Here is a 17,535-nt window from a genome sequence, read left to right on the forward strand (position 1 = left end):
TGACCGCCTTTACCCCCCAGGGTTTCCCTCAGGTACCCATGTTATTCGACGCTGGGTGGGCGCCGGGGCCGCTTCCATCCCGGATTTGAACCGGCCGGGGATCGAACCCGGGACCTTTAGCATGGTAGTCAGACGCGTTACCGACTGAGGCACCGCGGCCACCTTGTACTACTAACAAATATAATAAATATATTGTGAACAATGCATTTTTGCTTGTTGTAACACTGACGTCTTAACACAGCAGAAACTTTCTTCTCTGTCAATTGTGGAAATCGAGTATTAAATGTTCATGTAGTTGGCAACATGTAATTCGTGGGAGGTAAGGCGGGTTTTTTAAACCGCCAAATATTTTGCGCGCACTATTGAGTCCATTGCTTCGGTGAGAGGGCAGTCGTGCCGTGTGTGTGATAGGTGAAGTTGCAAACATGAGACAAAATAATAAACGGAACTTCAAGGTAATGAAGCCTATTTCAGTGCGATTCAAAGAAGATGGTGTTATTTACAAATGTACTGCAGCGAGAGTTAAGATGAAGAATAAGAAGTTGTCTGTTGGTGAAGTGCATGATGTTCGCTGGATCGACGGACAGTTCTATAAAGCTACAATTTTGGAGATAGGTAAGTGTCTTGTTCTTTTCACTGTTTTTATATTAATTCTTTAATTTTTAGCAATAATAACACATAACACGAGCATATCTGGGTTAATATAATTATAATTTTCAGTGGGTCAGAACTTATGACTATTTGCAGTTGCGCCTTATAACTATTTACAGAAAAAAAACTTGTTTGGAATCAAGTTGTCATCCTTGAATAGCATTTGTTCGACTGGGCCTAGGTTATTTTATTAATCAAGTTGACATATGACTGTCGTTTTATTGCAGAGGCTATGGAAATAGCGAGTGGTGTTGCACCCAGAGAAGGAATTTCGTTTAGTTCCCTGACAATTGGGGTCGAAACGTGACCAGGATGAGAATAATACAAAATTGTGTATGCGGGAGGCAAGGGGGGTGGGGGGGGGCAACTACTGGTCAAAGTTAAAGGTTATGCTGATTATATTCATACTTTTAAAGCGTTAAAAATCCTAGGCATAGATTTACCTCTGTTAGGTTAAATTATAACCCGTGAAGAAATATGGCTGATAAGGCAGGTACAAACTGCAGTTTGTTAACGTAAAGGCTGAGGGAGTTCATGTGATTTTGGCTGATTAAAATAAAAGAAGGGAAATGTTTGAAACGTTTTAATAGTATTGTAAAAAGTAGCCCTTTTCAAAATTACATTACGAATTTTCTTAAGCACGCTTACAAACTCGGCACATAGAGTGCGAAAGGTTGTCACAAATTATTAAAAATATTTGCTTTCAATTTAGAATCTCGACGTTGAAACCCTGTTGACAGGTATATTGGAATATTTTCTTCCACTAGATAGAAAGGCAATTCTATTTTTTGGATACGTAATTTTAAGGAATTGGGTCCATATTGGAGTTTCTCATTGGGAAAATTGATTAACGAACGTTTAACCGAATACATGGGTAGAAGAGTATCATGTTTTCCAGTAGACGTTGCTCTTCCTTTGTGAAACAGAGTTTAGAAAAATAAAGCTGTTTTGTGATGAAATGCAAGTGCTTGTAACCCTGAAGGGACCAATCTCAAGCTGTCATAATTTTCTCGGTTATGTCTCACGTTTATAAACAACAGCTGACTGCTTGGGTATTGCTTTCATTTTTGACCTTGACAAAGACGCAACAGAAAACTCTCGATATTCCTGTCTGCGTTCTAATGCTACGCTATCCACCGAAGAATACTTCTCTAACATTTTTTTTTTTTTTAATGTTAACCGGTCATTTTTGTTTCACATGTCAAGAAATGCTCTTTTCACCTTTCATCTGCCTTGCTTGCAGTATTGTACAGTCACTAGCAAATATAAGAACAGGCGGATTGTCAAGCACTATTGTCGTTCTTTTTTCTTCTTTATAGCATGCTTTTTAACGAATGGGATTGTGCTGTTGCTGCAGCAGATATTGCATTCTGTCTATTGTTTTTTTTTTTAACTTCAAATTGCGACAAATTGCTAATGAACATGATGGTTGATAATATGGGTAGTACATCCTTTGTCACAAAAGTTCCAGGACTGAGCTCGTAAAAAATAATTGATTCAACTTACGGACTAATGGTCCTAGGTCTTGTCAAATCTTGTCGGCTATCTATGCACAGCCGCTCCCGTTTCTGGAGGTCAAGGAAGCAAGCAGAGAAAGCTTCATCTGGAATGCTTCTCAGCACATCTGTCACAGCCGTTTGGATTGCTGCAATATCTTCATCTTGACGCTTCCATTTGAGCGGCGTTTTCACACTGGGAACGGGCCTCCCCGATGACGCAGTGGTAGCGTCGTCACCTTTCAATCAAAGGATCCCGGGTTCGATACCTGGTGGAGGTACATAGTGGTTCGGATTCCACTTTAAACTATAGGTCCAGTCCCGATTAGCTTAATGTGTATAAAGAGGGCTTAAAACGCCAACTTAATCAATCAATCACACGGCCAAACAAAAGAAATCACACGGCGACAGTACGGGTTAATATGGGTGATGTGGTAGAGGAGGAATACGATGATTGGCCAGATATTCCTGGACTGATAAAGCAGTATGGGCCCTGCATTGTTGCGCAATAAGAACCACTGCCCTGATGTGCACAAATCAGGCCGGATTGCTGGACGCAAAACGTTTCAGGACGTCAATATAAACGTCTTGGTTTATCTTTTGTCCTTCATGCAGATATTCATGATGCACCAAACCTTTAACATCAAAAAATGCGATAGCTTCTGTAGCTTTCTGATAATCCCACCTTCCTCCCAAACAAGTTTAACACCGTAATGGTATTTCCAAGGTTTTTTTCCATAACAAATTTCAAAACTTTCCAAAAAAGAAAATAAGATCAATAAATAGCCACTAGTTATATTTATTACTATCATCCAGAAATATGGACAATTAATTCTACATCTGAAAAGCACGCATTTGTTCATCATATTCTCTTCTTTTGACAAAATTTGCAGAATTGTTGTTCAAGGAGTTTCTATCTGAATGTTTTTCTTTCATGTACGAAGTTCTAGAAATTTGATACAAATGAATCAATACAAATTCGGAACAAGTGAATCCATAGAGGTCGTTCTGGGCCCATTTCCAATTGGATAGATTGGAAAAATTAGACGAGATCTAAAAAGAATATAACATTAAAATGTGTTTGGATACCTGATTTAATTAACGTTTTTCAGTTATACCGTTAGGTTAACCGCGATAGTGGACGTGCGTATGATAGCCAGGGAAGAGGCAAGGTTATGTGTAGTACGTTAGTGTAATTACATACAGAGAATAAAATATAACTTGGAAAATCAGAGTTTACATCCTTGTAGTTCAGTTGTAGGAGAGTTGAAGAGGGTTGAGCAAGTGACTCAACAACGGCTGCATTTGTAGCGGCCACAGCTTTTATACTTTTCGTGAATCGCAAATTGAAAGAACGACATCAATAACTACAAGCCCTCTAAGTTACATATTCGCCTACACATCGGACAGCAAGAGTTTCGTGAATTGTTCTGCAAGTCCAATTCTAATTTTGCCAGTATCGATCAGCTTTAGTGCAGAAACTGAAGCAATTAAGAGCCAAGAAAACGACGGATCATCCGTTATTTAGTGCTACATTTAATTCAATAAATCTATTTGGAATGAGTCCTTCCAATGTCTCTAGGTTTACGTCTTGTTTACAGAAGAAATTAAAAAGAATATGAAACAGAAGTATCACACCTACGTATTTTGTTAATAGGGCTTAGTTTGTTTGTTGGAAGTACAACGGTTCAGAAAAAAAAAACAGAGGAGGATATGAAGAACAGATGCGTGTTCCACAGACGTTGAACCTATTTATATGAATGGTGAAGTTAGTACCCTCCAAATCAAAACACGTTCATGAGCTGTTGTTCAGAATCACCACAAAGCTTTAGCTTTATGTTTGAGCATGATGTAAATTGTGTAACTGAGAAAAGTGAGAGGCTTCCGTGACGTCATAATTGATAATATCTCAAGGATGTCAGCTGCTTTTGAGAAACGAAAAACTAGACCTGTTAAAAATTAACTTCGTTCTGGGACATGGGGCTGTTCGCTGCTACGGTATGGGATTAATTCCTTAAGTACCTCTAGTACAAATACTGCAATTTTGAACATTGACGATACAGTTTGAATAAAATATGCCATATAATATTTTATACTAGAAGTATGTAGTTTCTACAAATTTTGTTAGAATATTCGGAGGTTAACGTTTTTCGTATTTTGTTCTGAACCATATTTATATAATCTTATCATCACTAACTTGTTTAGAAATGTGTATTCCACTCCCTTTACGAAACCGTATTTAATTGTACGATGTTTCACTCATTTTGAACAATTTTCTCAAAACGTTTTCAGAGAGACATATCATTCCAACAGACAAAGTAACAGTAATAGGTTTAGTAGGGTGGGTGGAAAATGTTAGACAAAATAACGCGAGGATATTTCATCGGCTGCTTCTTTACATTTCTTTCTTAGGTACTCTTGTACCCCCCCCCCCCTTCCCAGTTCTTCACACTGATTCTGAATGATTTACGGAGCATTTTTCATGTTTCCGAGAACTCTTATTTTTCTAACATCCTTTATCTTTATACTTAATTACGTAGTTGAGCATACTTACCATCGTCCTCTGTGGCCTTTGTAGGGAGGCTATAATAGAGGCGATGTGATCACACCAGATTCCAGATTCCCCGCAGGTACCCATTAATGAGAAACTGGATGATTGATTGATTGAGTTGGTGTTTTAAGTCCACTTTGTGCACAGTAAGGCTAATCGGGACTGGACCTACAGTTTAAAGTGGGATCCGAACCACTATGTGCCTCGACCGGGAATCGAACCCGAGACCCCTTGGAGAAACTGGATGAGTCCCAGAGCCACTCGTGCTGGGAGTTAGCTAGAAAATTCGCATCTGAAATCACCCATGCTGGGAATAAATCCCGGCTTTCCTACGTGGCAGCCAGACACCCTTCCGACTGAGCCACCGAGTCGAATTTGCAAGAAAGAACAGAAGTTAATAATAAAGCAAGCACTGCAAAAATAATAGTATTTTCGGTCATTTACAATATATTGCCATTCAGACCTCCATACAAATACGTTAAACTGTGATTTTACTTGTACAGGAGCATAAAATCAACAACGACGCCAGGGAAAAGTGACAAGAGAAGCAGCAGGCGCAAAGACGGAGGGGGGTTACGCTTGAAATTGCATTTTATATACTTCTAAATATCACTTGTATTAAGGTTAAAAATTCACTTTGGAAATATGAAAACCCCAAAGAAAATTGGGTTTTCTACTGAGGGGCTCCACCCACAGCTTTTTTCCAGGCGCCGTCACTGCATAAAGCAAATTTTACACTTTAAAGCAGTGCTTTATTTTGAGTACTAATCAGTGAAGCTGAGGAGAAGTTTCCCACTGCGTATTCTTCCGCCTGCCTGTCTGCCAGTCCGTGTCAACTAGCCGTATCTCAGAAATTACCAGAGCTCCAAATACGAAACTTGATAGGTTGATAAACCTAAGAAATACCAGCAAAAAGCATCATAGATCATCTCGATCCGAGCACCGTCTTTCCGTGAGGGACAATCGAAGTCACGTTACGTGCCGATATCTCAGAAACTGTTAATGCTACGTAATAAAATGTAATAGATCATCTCGATATAAGTTATCTGAATCGACATATCCGTCTGTCTGTGGTAGCAAATAAATCGAAAGTCAACAATCTATATATTTTTAACATTACGATATCACCGGAATTATTAGAGCTAGAAATTTGAAACTTGGTAAAAACTGAAACATCTTGGAAATACGCACCTGATGTAGTATATACGTTCTCGATTGGGCTATCCATTTGATTTTTGTAGTCAACAGTCGAAACCGATTGATAAATATATGGTAGTCAGAAAAATTATTGGAAATGAAAATAGAATTTGATGCACTGGCAGACCTACTCAATACTACTCTGAAGTGACATAAATAATATGAAGGTCCACGTATATAAGGGGGAAGGGGAGGGTCAAACAATTGAAACTCAACAATCAATATATATTTGACCGTTGAGATCCTGGAATTACTGAAACATGTAATACGTGCAATTTTGTGTTCTGAAGGCCATGTTGAACAGTCACTTCTTTCGTGAAAATGTTCTCTATTGATCCGCCCATTATCCGTTCTATTTAACAATCAAACTAACCGATATCTCTTTATTAGAGATACAAATAGAGTAGTCTGACTGTTTATAAGTTTAACCGTGGATATAACATGTTCTGATTAGTACCCATTAAGCACATCACGGTAAGATTGTGAATGCTGCTCCAACTTGATTTAAGTATTTAACAAAGTTCTCTTCGGAAAGGAAATCTGATAAAATTGGGGAATATAACCCTCCCGGTATCCCTCTCTGGTTACGCTTGTTTTCTATTTTACATAATATATAATGTTATACAATATCGCATAGAAATATTAATTACGAAGAGAAAGACGTAGTCATTTCTCAAGAAATGTTGATTTCATTAGTTTCTAAGGTGAACAAATTGTTAATATTTTTACAGGACCATCTCTGGATGACGGTGAAGAAGAAGACTCTGCCAGCAGACAGCATGCTCAAGTGACATTGGAAAGTACTGTGAAGCAAACATCTAAGAAGAGAAAATTCGAAAACATACAAATGTCACAGACAGTGAACAATTCTCCTGTAGAAGAGAGAACTGAAATATCTAGTACTGAACATGTAGTAAATGGAATTGAAAATTCTTACCAACAAAGGCAATCTTGTAAAGCAACTGCGTGTGATGAGGTGAAACGTCCGAATTATCAACCGGATTTGACAGAGATAAGCAAAGCAAAACATTTAGATAATAACCACAGAGTGGACAATGCAATTATTTCATGTTCAAGGGAAACTGAGTGGCGTGAATGTCAAACAGACGTATATACATCCAATGCAAACAACGTACCATCTGTGAATGAAGATAAAGAAGAAGAATGGATCAACAGAAATGCTCAAGAGGCATTACAAACGTCTAAGAAGAGAAAATTGGAAGATATGCAATTGCCACATGTGGAGACAGTGAACAATTCTCCTTTACAAGATAAAACTGAAATATCTAGTACTGAACATGAAAATTCCTACCAACAAAGGCAATCTTGTAAAGCAACTGCGTGTGATGGGGTAAAACGTCCGAATTATCAACCGGATTTGACAGAGAAAAGCAAAGTAACACATTTAGCTAATAACCACAGAGTGGAAAATGCAATTATTTTATGTTCAAGGGAAACTGAGTGGTGTGAATGGCAAGAAAATATAAAGGTATCAAATTCTAACAGTATACCTATTGCAAATAATCAGTTTGAAATGGAAGACTACTCAAAGTGTTCTGATAGAAACAAAGAATATGCAAAGAAAAATATAATTGGAAACATTTCATCAAGAATAGAGAAGGATAAAACAAGGATGGTAGAAAGAATGCAACAAAATCGCAAAACAAGTAAAATTCAACAAATAAATAGATCTTTGAGACAAAAACATTTATCGTCGTCCGTGGGAAAATTTAAGAAGAGCAGTACTAATAAACACAACGGAAAAAAGGTAGAAGTGTGTACAACAATCAAGCAAAGGTCAGGCAAATCAGAGAGACTTAATTTTAATGATCAGAAATCTACATGCAGAGAGACAGCTCCATCCTTTCCAAAATTATCGGAATTTAGAAAAACAGCTATATATAAGAAAGGAAACATGGTGGTGGATGTGCTTTCTGTGGAAAATACAACAACAAACGAAGCTGGGTCATCCCTTCATGATGACTTACAATTGCAAGGAAGAGAACATGTTCAATCAACCAATCGTGTCTTGGAAAGTAACGAGGTCGAGGAAGATTCTTCAATAGACTTAACTCCTTCAGAATCTGAATATCTTCCAGACACAGATAATTCTGATACTGAAATTGAAAATTGTCTTGAATCAACTAAGAAAAATAAAGCCTTGGCGTCAGTTAATTCTGATAAGGAGAGTAAAAAGTGTAGTTATAGCGATACTTGTAATAGATCAAAGAGGATTAATGAAGAAGACACTTTGTCTTCCAGTAGTGACACGTTGGAAGTAGATATTACGAGAAAGAATGGAACTAAAAGAATATTTAATAAGAGACAACATTGTTTTTACTGTGGAGATACAATGATAAAACTTTCACGGCACCTACACAGAAAGCACATAGATGAATTAGACGTCAAGGCAGCTTTTGCATTTCCTAAGAACTCAAAGGAACGAAAGGAAGCCTTAACATTACTTAGGAACCGTGGAAATTATACTCACAATGTTGAAGTTGTGAAAAATAAGAAAGGAAAACTCATTGTTAATAGAAGGCCATATATCCAATTAGCAACACCAGAATATTTGCCATGCGAATATTGCTTCACATTGCTTGTAAAATCTAATATCTGGAGACACAAGAAAATTTGTAAATTTGCTCCGAAAAATGGACCACCTTCCAAGTATCGCCACCAAGCACGCGCTTCGCTACTGATGCCCATTTCATCAGTAGCCACTGAAGGTCTGAAGGAGAATGTTCTTGGTAGGATGGTTCAGGACAGAGTATCTCTAGTGGTTCGAAATGATGAATTGATTCTCAAATTAGGAAGCCGACTGCACAATATCCATGGTCACCTAAAACATATGCACAGTACCATCAGTAGCAAAATGAGAGAACTCGGAAGGTTTTTGATAGAAATTAGAAAACTTGACAATACAATAATCACACTACGAGACTGTATTTCACCTGCAAAATTTAAAAGTGTGATTCAAGCTGTACGTATTCTTTGTGGTTTCCAGGGAGAATCTAATACATATAAAGCTCCCTCCTTAGCACTGAAAATTGGCAATTCCCTATCTGAGACGGCAAAGATAATGAAGGCCGACGCTATAATAACTCATGATATACAAATGAAGGAGAATGCAGATGATTTCCTTCATTTGATGACATCTGAATGGAATGTTGAAATTTCAAGGAATGCCTTGAAAACTTTGGAGGAAAAGAAATGGAATACGGATGTTTTGCTGCCACTAAGAGACGATCTGCTAAAACTACAGTCGTATCTTAAGAAGGCCAAACAGGACCTCACACAGAAGATGAAAGACAATCCCGATGAATATACATGGACTTCGCTCTGTCAGGTTGTGTTAACGTACCTCATATTATTCAATCGGAGAAGAGTTGGTGAAGTTCAAAGACTGTTAACAGAAACTTACACTAAGCACAGGGTAAATAATAAATTTAATGAAGATGTATTCAACAGCTTAACTGATCTGGAAAAGAAATTGTGTCAGTCTTTAATAAGAATAGAAATACGTGGGAAGAGAGGCCGAGGCGTTCCTTTATTTCTAACACCTGGCATTGACGAATGCATGCAAATATTAATCCATACTAGAACAGTTGGAAACATCCGTGAAAGTAATCCGTATTTCTTTGCCATTCCTTCAACCCAAGATAGTTGTGTGAGGGCACACGATTGCCTAAGAAAGTTTTCTCAGGAATGTGGAGCAAAGAACCCAGCTGCATTAAGATCTACACGTTTAAGGAAACATATTGCAACCATGTCCCAATTGCTTAATCTGAAGGACTGTGAACTGGACCAAATCGCGAGACATATGGGACACGATATTCAGATCCACAGAGAATATTACAGATTGCCAGAGTCAACTGTGCAGCTCGCCAGTGTCAGCAAATTACTCCTTACATTGGATCAGAGAGGAGGACTAGAAGAGTGCAGGGGCAAATCACTGAGCGAGCTTGATGTTCAACTCCCAGGTATGAATACCACATTTATAATATATTTCACTTATGTTATATTTGTAGCATGGACTAAGTTTCCACTCGCAATATACTCACAATTCCATATTATTTTACTATCATCGTACCTTCAACAACATAAAACTTATGCATGCCTTTAAGTTCTAGATGCTAATTTTGGTTATTTTACTACACTTTGCAGCCACTTGGGGTAATCGCGATGATAAAGGAATGAAATAGATGACGGGACAAACACACACTCATGTATTGACCAGGATTTGAATCTGGAACCCCTTACGTCATAGCGCGATATGTACACCATTTCGCCACGGGCGCGGAACATGTTAGATGATGTCACATTCATTGATTACATTGATTCAGTCAGGTTTGGCAACGATAAAAAGAACGAATGACTATAGCCACTATTCTTAAAAAGAACTATTTCTATTCTTACGTTACACGAATGTAATTCCAAGAACACACGTTTGAAAACCTGAGTGTTGATCATACGTATTCCTTTCCTTTGTTACAATCAATAGGTAACACTTTGAGAGCCTTGCCCAACTCACCGACTGCTGTTCATACTTCCACTTGCTCTCAGCAGAGGTGGGAGTCACGTGTGGTCAGTACGACGAACCCCCCAGCCTGTGCAGGCTTCCGTGATCGGATTAGGCTACTCATCCATAGTTCGCCTGTTTGACACCGGTCTCATTCTGTTAATGACTCTGTTTCACAATATTAATTGAAAGTTATTGTTATTTTCAGACTTCGAGGGGGGAGGTTATCATCTTTGTAGCATAATTTACTTAAAATGAAAATCGAGACCAACTTTTATTTATAATATATACATACAAAATATCAAGTAATTATACGTTGAATGCAGGGATATCAAATATGTAAATGATTTTCGTTTTTACAAATAATCGTTACTTTATACAATGATCAGAGTACCATTTCTCAAAATTCTTATTCTGTATCAGACATATATATACATGCACATGCACACACTCCCATAATTTTGGTTTGCAAGTCATTGGTAAAAATTTAGATTATTTTTAGGCAATATATCTAATAATTTCAAATTCATCTTTTCCTTTGAATCTTCTAAATCACGCGACAGTGTTCCATTTTCGGATGATTAGGAAACCTCGATTCATGTACTCTTCAATGAATATTTCCTTTCATATAGTGTAGAAAGATTTACAATTTTCCAAATTACCACATAAATTTATAAACCCATGGAATGGGTATATTTAGGGCTGGTTTTTTTGTATTATTTTTTCAAGAATTTCGTGAAAAATATATGAAATATCGTGTTTATAGTTAAAAATATGGCAGTAATTTCGTGAAAATTTCGTGGTAATTTTTAATGCCATGCACTTATACATAATGTTACTAAATCAATGAATTATTAATTTATACAAGGCTTAATGTTTGCAACATTTATGGGAAAATAAGCTTAAAAATAGTAAATAATAAATTTCACCTTCTGAAAATCAGCCTTACTCAGTTATATTTATATTTTAGAAAAAGTGGAATGTACAAAACAATCTGTCTCTCATTTACTTTCATTCATAAAACAACATAAAAAATAATAAACTTTCAGGTTACTGTGCCTTTCCAAATGATTTCTCATTCCTTTGCAGCCAACATCTTCAAATCGAATATATTTCTTAAAAAGAAATTTGTAAAAAATGCCATTTTTTCGTTTTTATCGTAAAAATGAAAATGTTCGCAGAAACGGTAAATTTCGCTAAAATTCGCGACAAAATTACAGCCGTGAATCAGTCACATTTGTTATAAATCGTGCATATACTACTTGCTGCGTCTCTCCGTTACATTTCGGGTTTATCGCTAATAACAAAAAAAAAAAAAAAACCCTGGGCGTATTGTTATTTTTGGAGCAGGAATACATGTGTTGAAATTTCAATGAAATTATGTTTATAATTTATAGTCATTCATTACGCTGACGTTGATTTTATATCATACACGTCCCGTCCTATGGTATCTTAAATTCAATTTTCAGTTAGAAAATTGTTACCTTTCTTACATGTACACAATTAATAAAAATCACTTTTCATTTGACAGATATGGTCAGCAATGAAAGATTTGAGGAACTACAAGGCAATATTTGCAATAGCGTTGAAGAACGTTTATCTGAAACAAGTGAGGAACATACAGATATGCATACATTTGCTGAAAGTCATCCTGAAATAGAAAACATTTTTAAAAAGAAGAGAAAGCCATCTAAAAAGAAGTGGTGGTCAAGAGAGGAAGTAGAAGTAGTGTCGAACTTTTTCAAGAGGCATTTAGTTAGGGAAATAATTCCCAAGAAGGATGAGTGTGAGAGGTGTATTCAAGAAAGTAATGGGATCCTAAAAGATAGAGAATGGAAGGGTGTCAAGTATTTTATTTATTCCAGAATAACTCAGAACAAGAAATTTAAACTCAAACAATTCTCAAGTAAATCTGAATTTGAAAGAAACTAGAAAGTATTTTCATGTTTTATTAAAAGAATCAGTTAACAATGAATCTCTCATGTGATTGATGCATTTTATACACAAGTTTAAGGAATAAATTGAGAGTAAATATAATGTTTATATTGTCCGACGCATAGTCAGAAAGAGAATAACATAATGCTCAATTGCACAGTTTTCTAAAATTATAGAAAGAAAAATTATTTTAAAATAGCAAATAATTAATGGTTGTTTTTGTAGAGTGTGAACAACTACTTCTGATCTTTGTTAGAATTGTGATAAGAAAAAAAATATTTGCAGTCACCAAATTTTTATTTCGTTAATTTTAATATTTATTGTCACAAATATCACGTGCTTGAATGCAAACGTTCATACATGGTTGCAGTTGCAATTGTAGAAAATTGCTAAATATTGACAAGCAACACCAACTGCAGTGAATGGAGGAGTTAAGAACTCTTGCAGAAGAAATAAAAACTATTAGAGTTTCTCTCTCACATGAAGCTAGTGTTCTTTTTGCATTAAATTGAGAACTTTCTATACGCACAAGCGATATTTCTATAGGAGTGTAATATTAAATTATTAAAACAAATGTTTAAATTCTTTTTTATGTCCATAGTTCATTAATCTTCAATCCAACATGAAACTGTAAATTAATATCATATGGCAGAGAATTTTGTGTAAACACATAGAAGAATATCTTGTGTTGCTATGATAAATAAGTGTGCATTTTGGTACAATAAGATTCACCATTCTGCGCCATAAAAAGTAAAAAATACTCCTCATTGTAGCTTTTGTTAGGAATAATTTATTCCTAATTTGTTTGCAATTAGTTATTTCTATAATGTGTGTAAAAAAACTTGCTTTGAGTAAAGCGTTTCTAAAGCAAATATTCATAGCTACATGTATTCATATAACTTAGTATTTTTTAAATGTTAATTCATCAGATATTTCTAAATATAATAAAAGCCTGCCTATTAATAATGTTTTCCCTTTCAAATTTGAGATGTAAGGTACGTAATGTTAAGTAATTCACTAGAAGTGAAGAGGGAATTACAATATTACTATATCCTATTAGTCAACCAATGCAATAGAGCGCTCTATAGTCCGATATTAATAGTTAAACGCAGCATGGGGTTCTACGCGAATGTCACAGTCACAGATTTTCTTTAATTTTAACTTATGTTTTGGGACAATAAGTATTTACCTTCAAAATGTGAGTCTTGATGTTGTGAAATAAGAATAATCACGAACTGCTACAACATCTAAAAACCTCGTGGTAATAATTAGTTTTCAATTGCTTAGTTTATGTAAGTGTGTTTACAAAATGTCTTACTCCAAATACAGAATTTATTGGGGCAAATATTCATTCATCCGTTCACATAATTTTGTAACTTTTTATATTGTGTTCGCAAGGTGATTTTTTAAAAATATAAACGTGTATGTTACTTACAAGTGTCATAGTCTACCTACATCTGATCTTGTCATACAATGTTTACATAATATCTCTACTTTGAATGATGATAGAAGTTACTAGAAATTGATACGTGTGTATCGGAAGTGTCGATTTTAGAAAATATACAGGGTGGCTCAAAAAGTCATTTAACACTCCCGGTACAAGGCCACTGTAGCGCGCAACTTGGAAATGGTGATGACCAATCGTTATCAGGCCAAGGGGGAACCACATTGACGCTACCCACGTGGTCGGCGGCCATTTTGATGTCTTCCATCTTGAATTCAACTTCAGAATTTTAAATGGGAAGGGGGTGATATGATATATCAAAGCAGGCTAGAATTTCACGAGAAATGCAATGGTGAAGGTTTTTTCGATGTATCTTTAACCAGTAAAAAGTTATGACTGAATTCTTGTACCAATTTACTCCTTTTCGAGGTGTTAGAAAAATGCCTTAAAATTTGTTTATAATGCATCAAGATCAAAGTGATGTCTAGGGAGAAAAGTTCACATGCCATTGCACAAGATTTTAATCGGATACATCCACATAGAGCTGCGTATTATGAATGGTTGTCGCGAACAATTTACAGTGTGACGCTTCCATTAAATGAAAAGTCCTTCACAGTGACAAGGCTAATGTTTATGATCATAAGGAAGTTCATAAACTGAATATTCGACCCTTGTCATCTGATAACTAACGTTGGACAGAAACTGCTTCACAACGTTCCCATAGTGTTCTGGTGTTCCTCGCTATTGAAAAAAAACCCTGTAAAAAGTACCTTCTTCCATAAGCAAGGATGAAAAAACCTGTTTATTTAACAATTCCAAGTAGCCCTAAGCACTTAAGGTTCCGTTGATAGAAAATTGACTAACCAGTCGTGTTCCACACAGCACGGCACACCATTAACTTACCAGCACTAACCATTCAGCTTTGATCTGTCGAAAATGGGTTATCAGATAAAAAAGCATCGAATATTCTGTTTATGAACTTCCTTATGAACATAAACATTAGCCTTGTCACTGTGAAGGACTTTTCATTTAATGGAAGCGTCACACTGTAATTCTTCGCGACAACCATTCATAATGCACAGCTCATCATGGATGTATCCGATTAAAATCTTGTGCAGTGGCATGCGAACTTCTCTCCCTAGACGTCTCTTTGATCTCGATGCATTACCGATGAGCTAAACAAATTTTAAGGCATTTCTCTAACACCTCGAAAAGGAGTAAATTGGTACCAAAATTCAGTCATAACTTTTTACTTGTTAAAGATCCATAAAAAAAAAACCTCCACCATTGCATTTCTCGTGAAATTCTAGCCTGATTTGATATATCATATCACCCCCTTCCCATTTAAAATTCTGAAGTTGAATTCAAGATGTCGAACATCAAGATGGCCGCCGACCATGCGGGTGGTGTCAATGTGGTACCCTCTTGGCTTGATAACGATTGGTCATCACCATTTTCATGTTGCGCGCTGCAGTGGCTTTGTACCGAGGGTGTTAAGTGACTTTTTGAGACACCCTGTATATGATTCGTAGTGATATTGAAAAGATGTAATATTACATAAAGAAACTAGCAATATTGTATAATTTGTTGAAAGGTACAATTTCAAAATGAAAGGTAGACATTATTCTGTATTTGCTCTATGTATATGCCATATATGTAACATTCAATCACTTAAATAAGTGTTTATTGTGCATTCTGATATTAATAGTTTAACAATGTTCTACATAATATGTAAATTAACTTCAGAGCTAGCATTAAAAAAATCCTATGGAATATACACGGAATTAAATTCCTTAAGGAAATTATGGGTTTTATTGCACAATGGATATCACTATACCTTGCTTTAACAATTTGTGAAACCTTTGAAGTAGAGTAGTGCTGGAAGAGGGTTTCTCTCGAGCGCCAAATAGTTCGTACGGACGACGCTGGATAGCGTACGGAATTGAGATCAGCTTCGCTCGAGCTAATAACTCTAAAAACGAGTGATATAACCATATATTTGTAGTAGTGGACCCTTAAATATGCATCGTAAGGTGAGAGACGCATTGAAATTGAAACGTAAGTAAACATTGTAATTATCTCCTTGATAAAATGTATATGGTATTTGAAAATGAAACATATGGTTATGGGCTGAAACTGAAAGCACAGTTATTTTACATACATGTGTCTACGTTTATTGTCAGATTAAAATGTTATTCCATTGTAAACACTCGAGCGTGGGAGCCTCGAACAAGTACGAGCGAGAGAAAGTAGTTCCCACAGTACTCTACACTCGACCCTGCAGTATGGCTGTGGGATTTGTTGAACTTAAAGATGTCCAAAATACCAACCAACATGACGTATTATTGCATTTTAGTTTGGACATAGAAACTATGTAAGATAGAAAAATCGCAATGCCTACCTAATAGAAGTATGTAGCAGCATACAGCGTAAAGGATGTCGATATCCATTTGTGTATTAGTATCAAACAATCCATGGGCAACCATTGAAATCTCATTAATTTTTGATATCTTTGATAATTTTTTATCTCACATTTGAAGACACAGATTGAGCGAGACATAAAATATGTTATAATACCATATCATGTAATACAACTTTCAGTACACAAAATGTTATATTTGAATGTCCAACAGTTTCCGATCAAATAGAAGGAATTTATTGTTTGGATAATTGACTAACGGAAGGAACCAAAAGAGAACATTTTGACGAGAGAAATTTATGTTCAACGCGTCCTCTCGCACACCAAATTACACGTTTTGGGACTTTATTGAATTCCAATACACAAAAGATTAAACATCTTTCGTTTTGTCGATTCTAATAGAGAAGAGGACACATAGAATGAAGTCCCTACAGACCTACTTCTCGATAACACCAATGCTACCTTCTATTCACAAAATTAATCAGGTGAAATTCATGATATTGATATGTTGTTTTTTAAGTCCACTTTATGCACAGTAAGGCTAATCGGGACTGGACGTACAGTTTAAAGTGGGATCCGAACCACTTGTGCCTCCACCGGGTATCGAACCCGGGACCCCTTGATTACAAGGCGACGACGATACCACTGCACCATGGGGAGGCCCTGTGAAATTCATGAGAATGTTAGAAAGTTGCCGCATTGATTGATTGATTGATTTGCTTTATTTTACTTCGCTTTTTGTGCCACTGTTAGCTCATTTGCAAAGATGGGAATGAGTGATGATATGATGAAATGGATGAATGGACACTCACAAACATTCATGTCCAGGCCCGGAATTCGAAACCCGCGACCCATGGCGTCGTAGCGCGATGTGCTAACCACTCCGCCACTGGGGTCGGCTAATTGAATAAAAGTAATGGCATCTGTATGATAGTATAATAGCTGCGGTTGCTAAGCTAGCGTCTCATTACTATGCGAGAGACTCGGTCCGATCTCCGGCGGGGAAACCGGGATTTTATCCACCTGTTCAAGCGGCTCCGGCATAGAGGCCAGCATAATCTGCATTTTACCTACCCACTGCCCGCTTGCCGCGAGGACAGGTATACCTGCTCGCCTGCCCACGGCAACGAGTCGACTTGCGTCTTTACCCGGGTTCTTCGTCTTCCAGGCGCTCTGCGCTTACAAGGTAACTGGGCATTCAACAAGACCCGGGCGCCTGCAAAACCTGCTGGAAGGAAACAGCCCTCCGGCAGCGTGTCGCTCCAGGTGTTTCATCACCACGTGGACAGCTTCAGCCAGTGTTGCCTACTTACGTAGCTC

At 36.8% G+C, this 17,535-nt stretch overlaps 1 protein-coding gene across 1 annotated transcript; it reads left to right on the forward strand.

Moving 5' to 3' along the window:
* The first annotated feature begins 527 nt into the window (after positions 1-527).
* Positions 528-15,587, forward strand: LOC145983287 (uncharacterized). The gene is made up of 3 exons (XM_083116440.1): positions 528-615; positions 6,627-9,878; positions 11,949-15,587. The coding sequence occupies exons 1-3, from the start codon at positions 528-530 to the stop codon at positions 12,347-12,349; spliced, it is 3,741 nt and encodes a 1,246-aa protein (XP_082972566.1). The 3' UTR covers positions 12,350-15,587.
* The last annotated feature ends 1,948 nt before the right edge of the window (positions 15,588-17,535 follow it).

The sequence above is a fragment of the Lepisma saccharinum genome, unplaced genomic scaffold, assembly GCF_977018435.1.
Source record: "Lepisma saccharinum unplaced genomic scaffold, izLepSacc3.1 HAP1_SCAFFOLD_751, whole genome shotgun sequence".
Lineage (NCBI taxonomy): Eukaryota > Metazoa > Arthropoda > Insecta > Zygentoma > Lepismatidae > Lepisma > Lepisma saccharinum.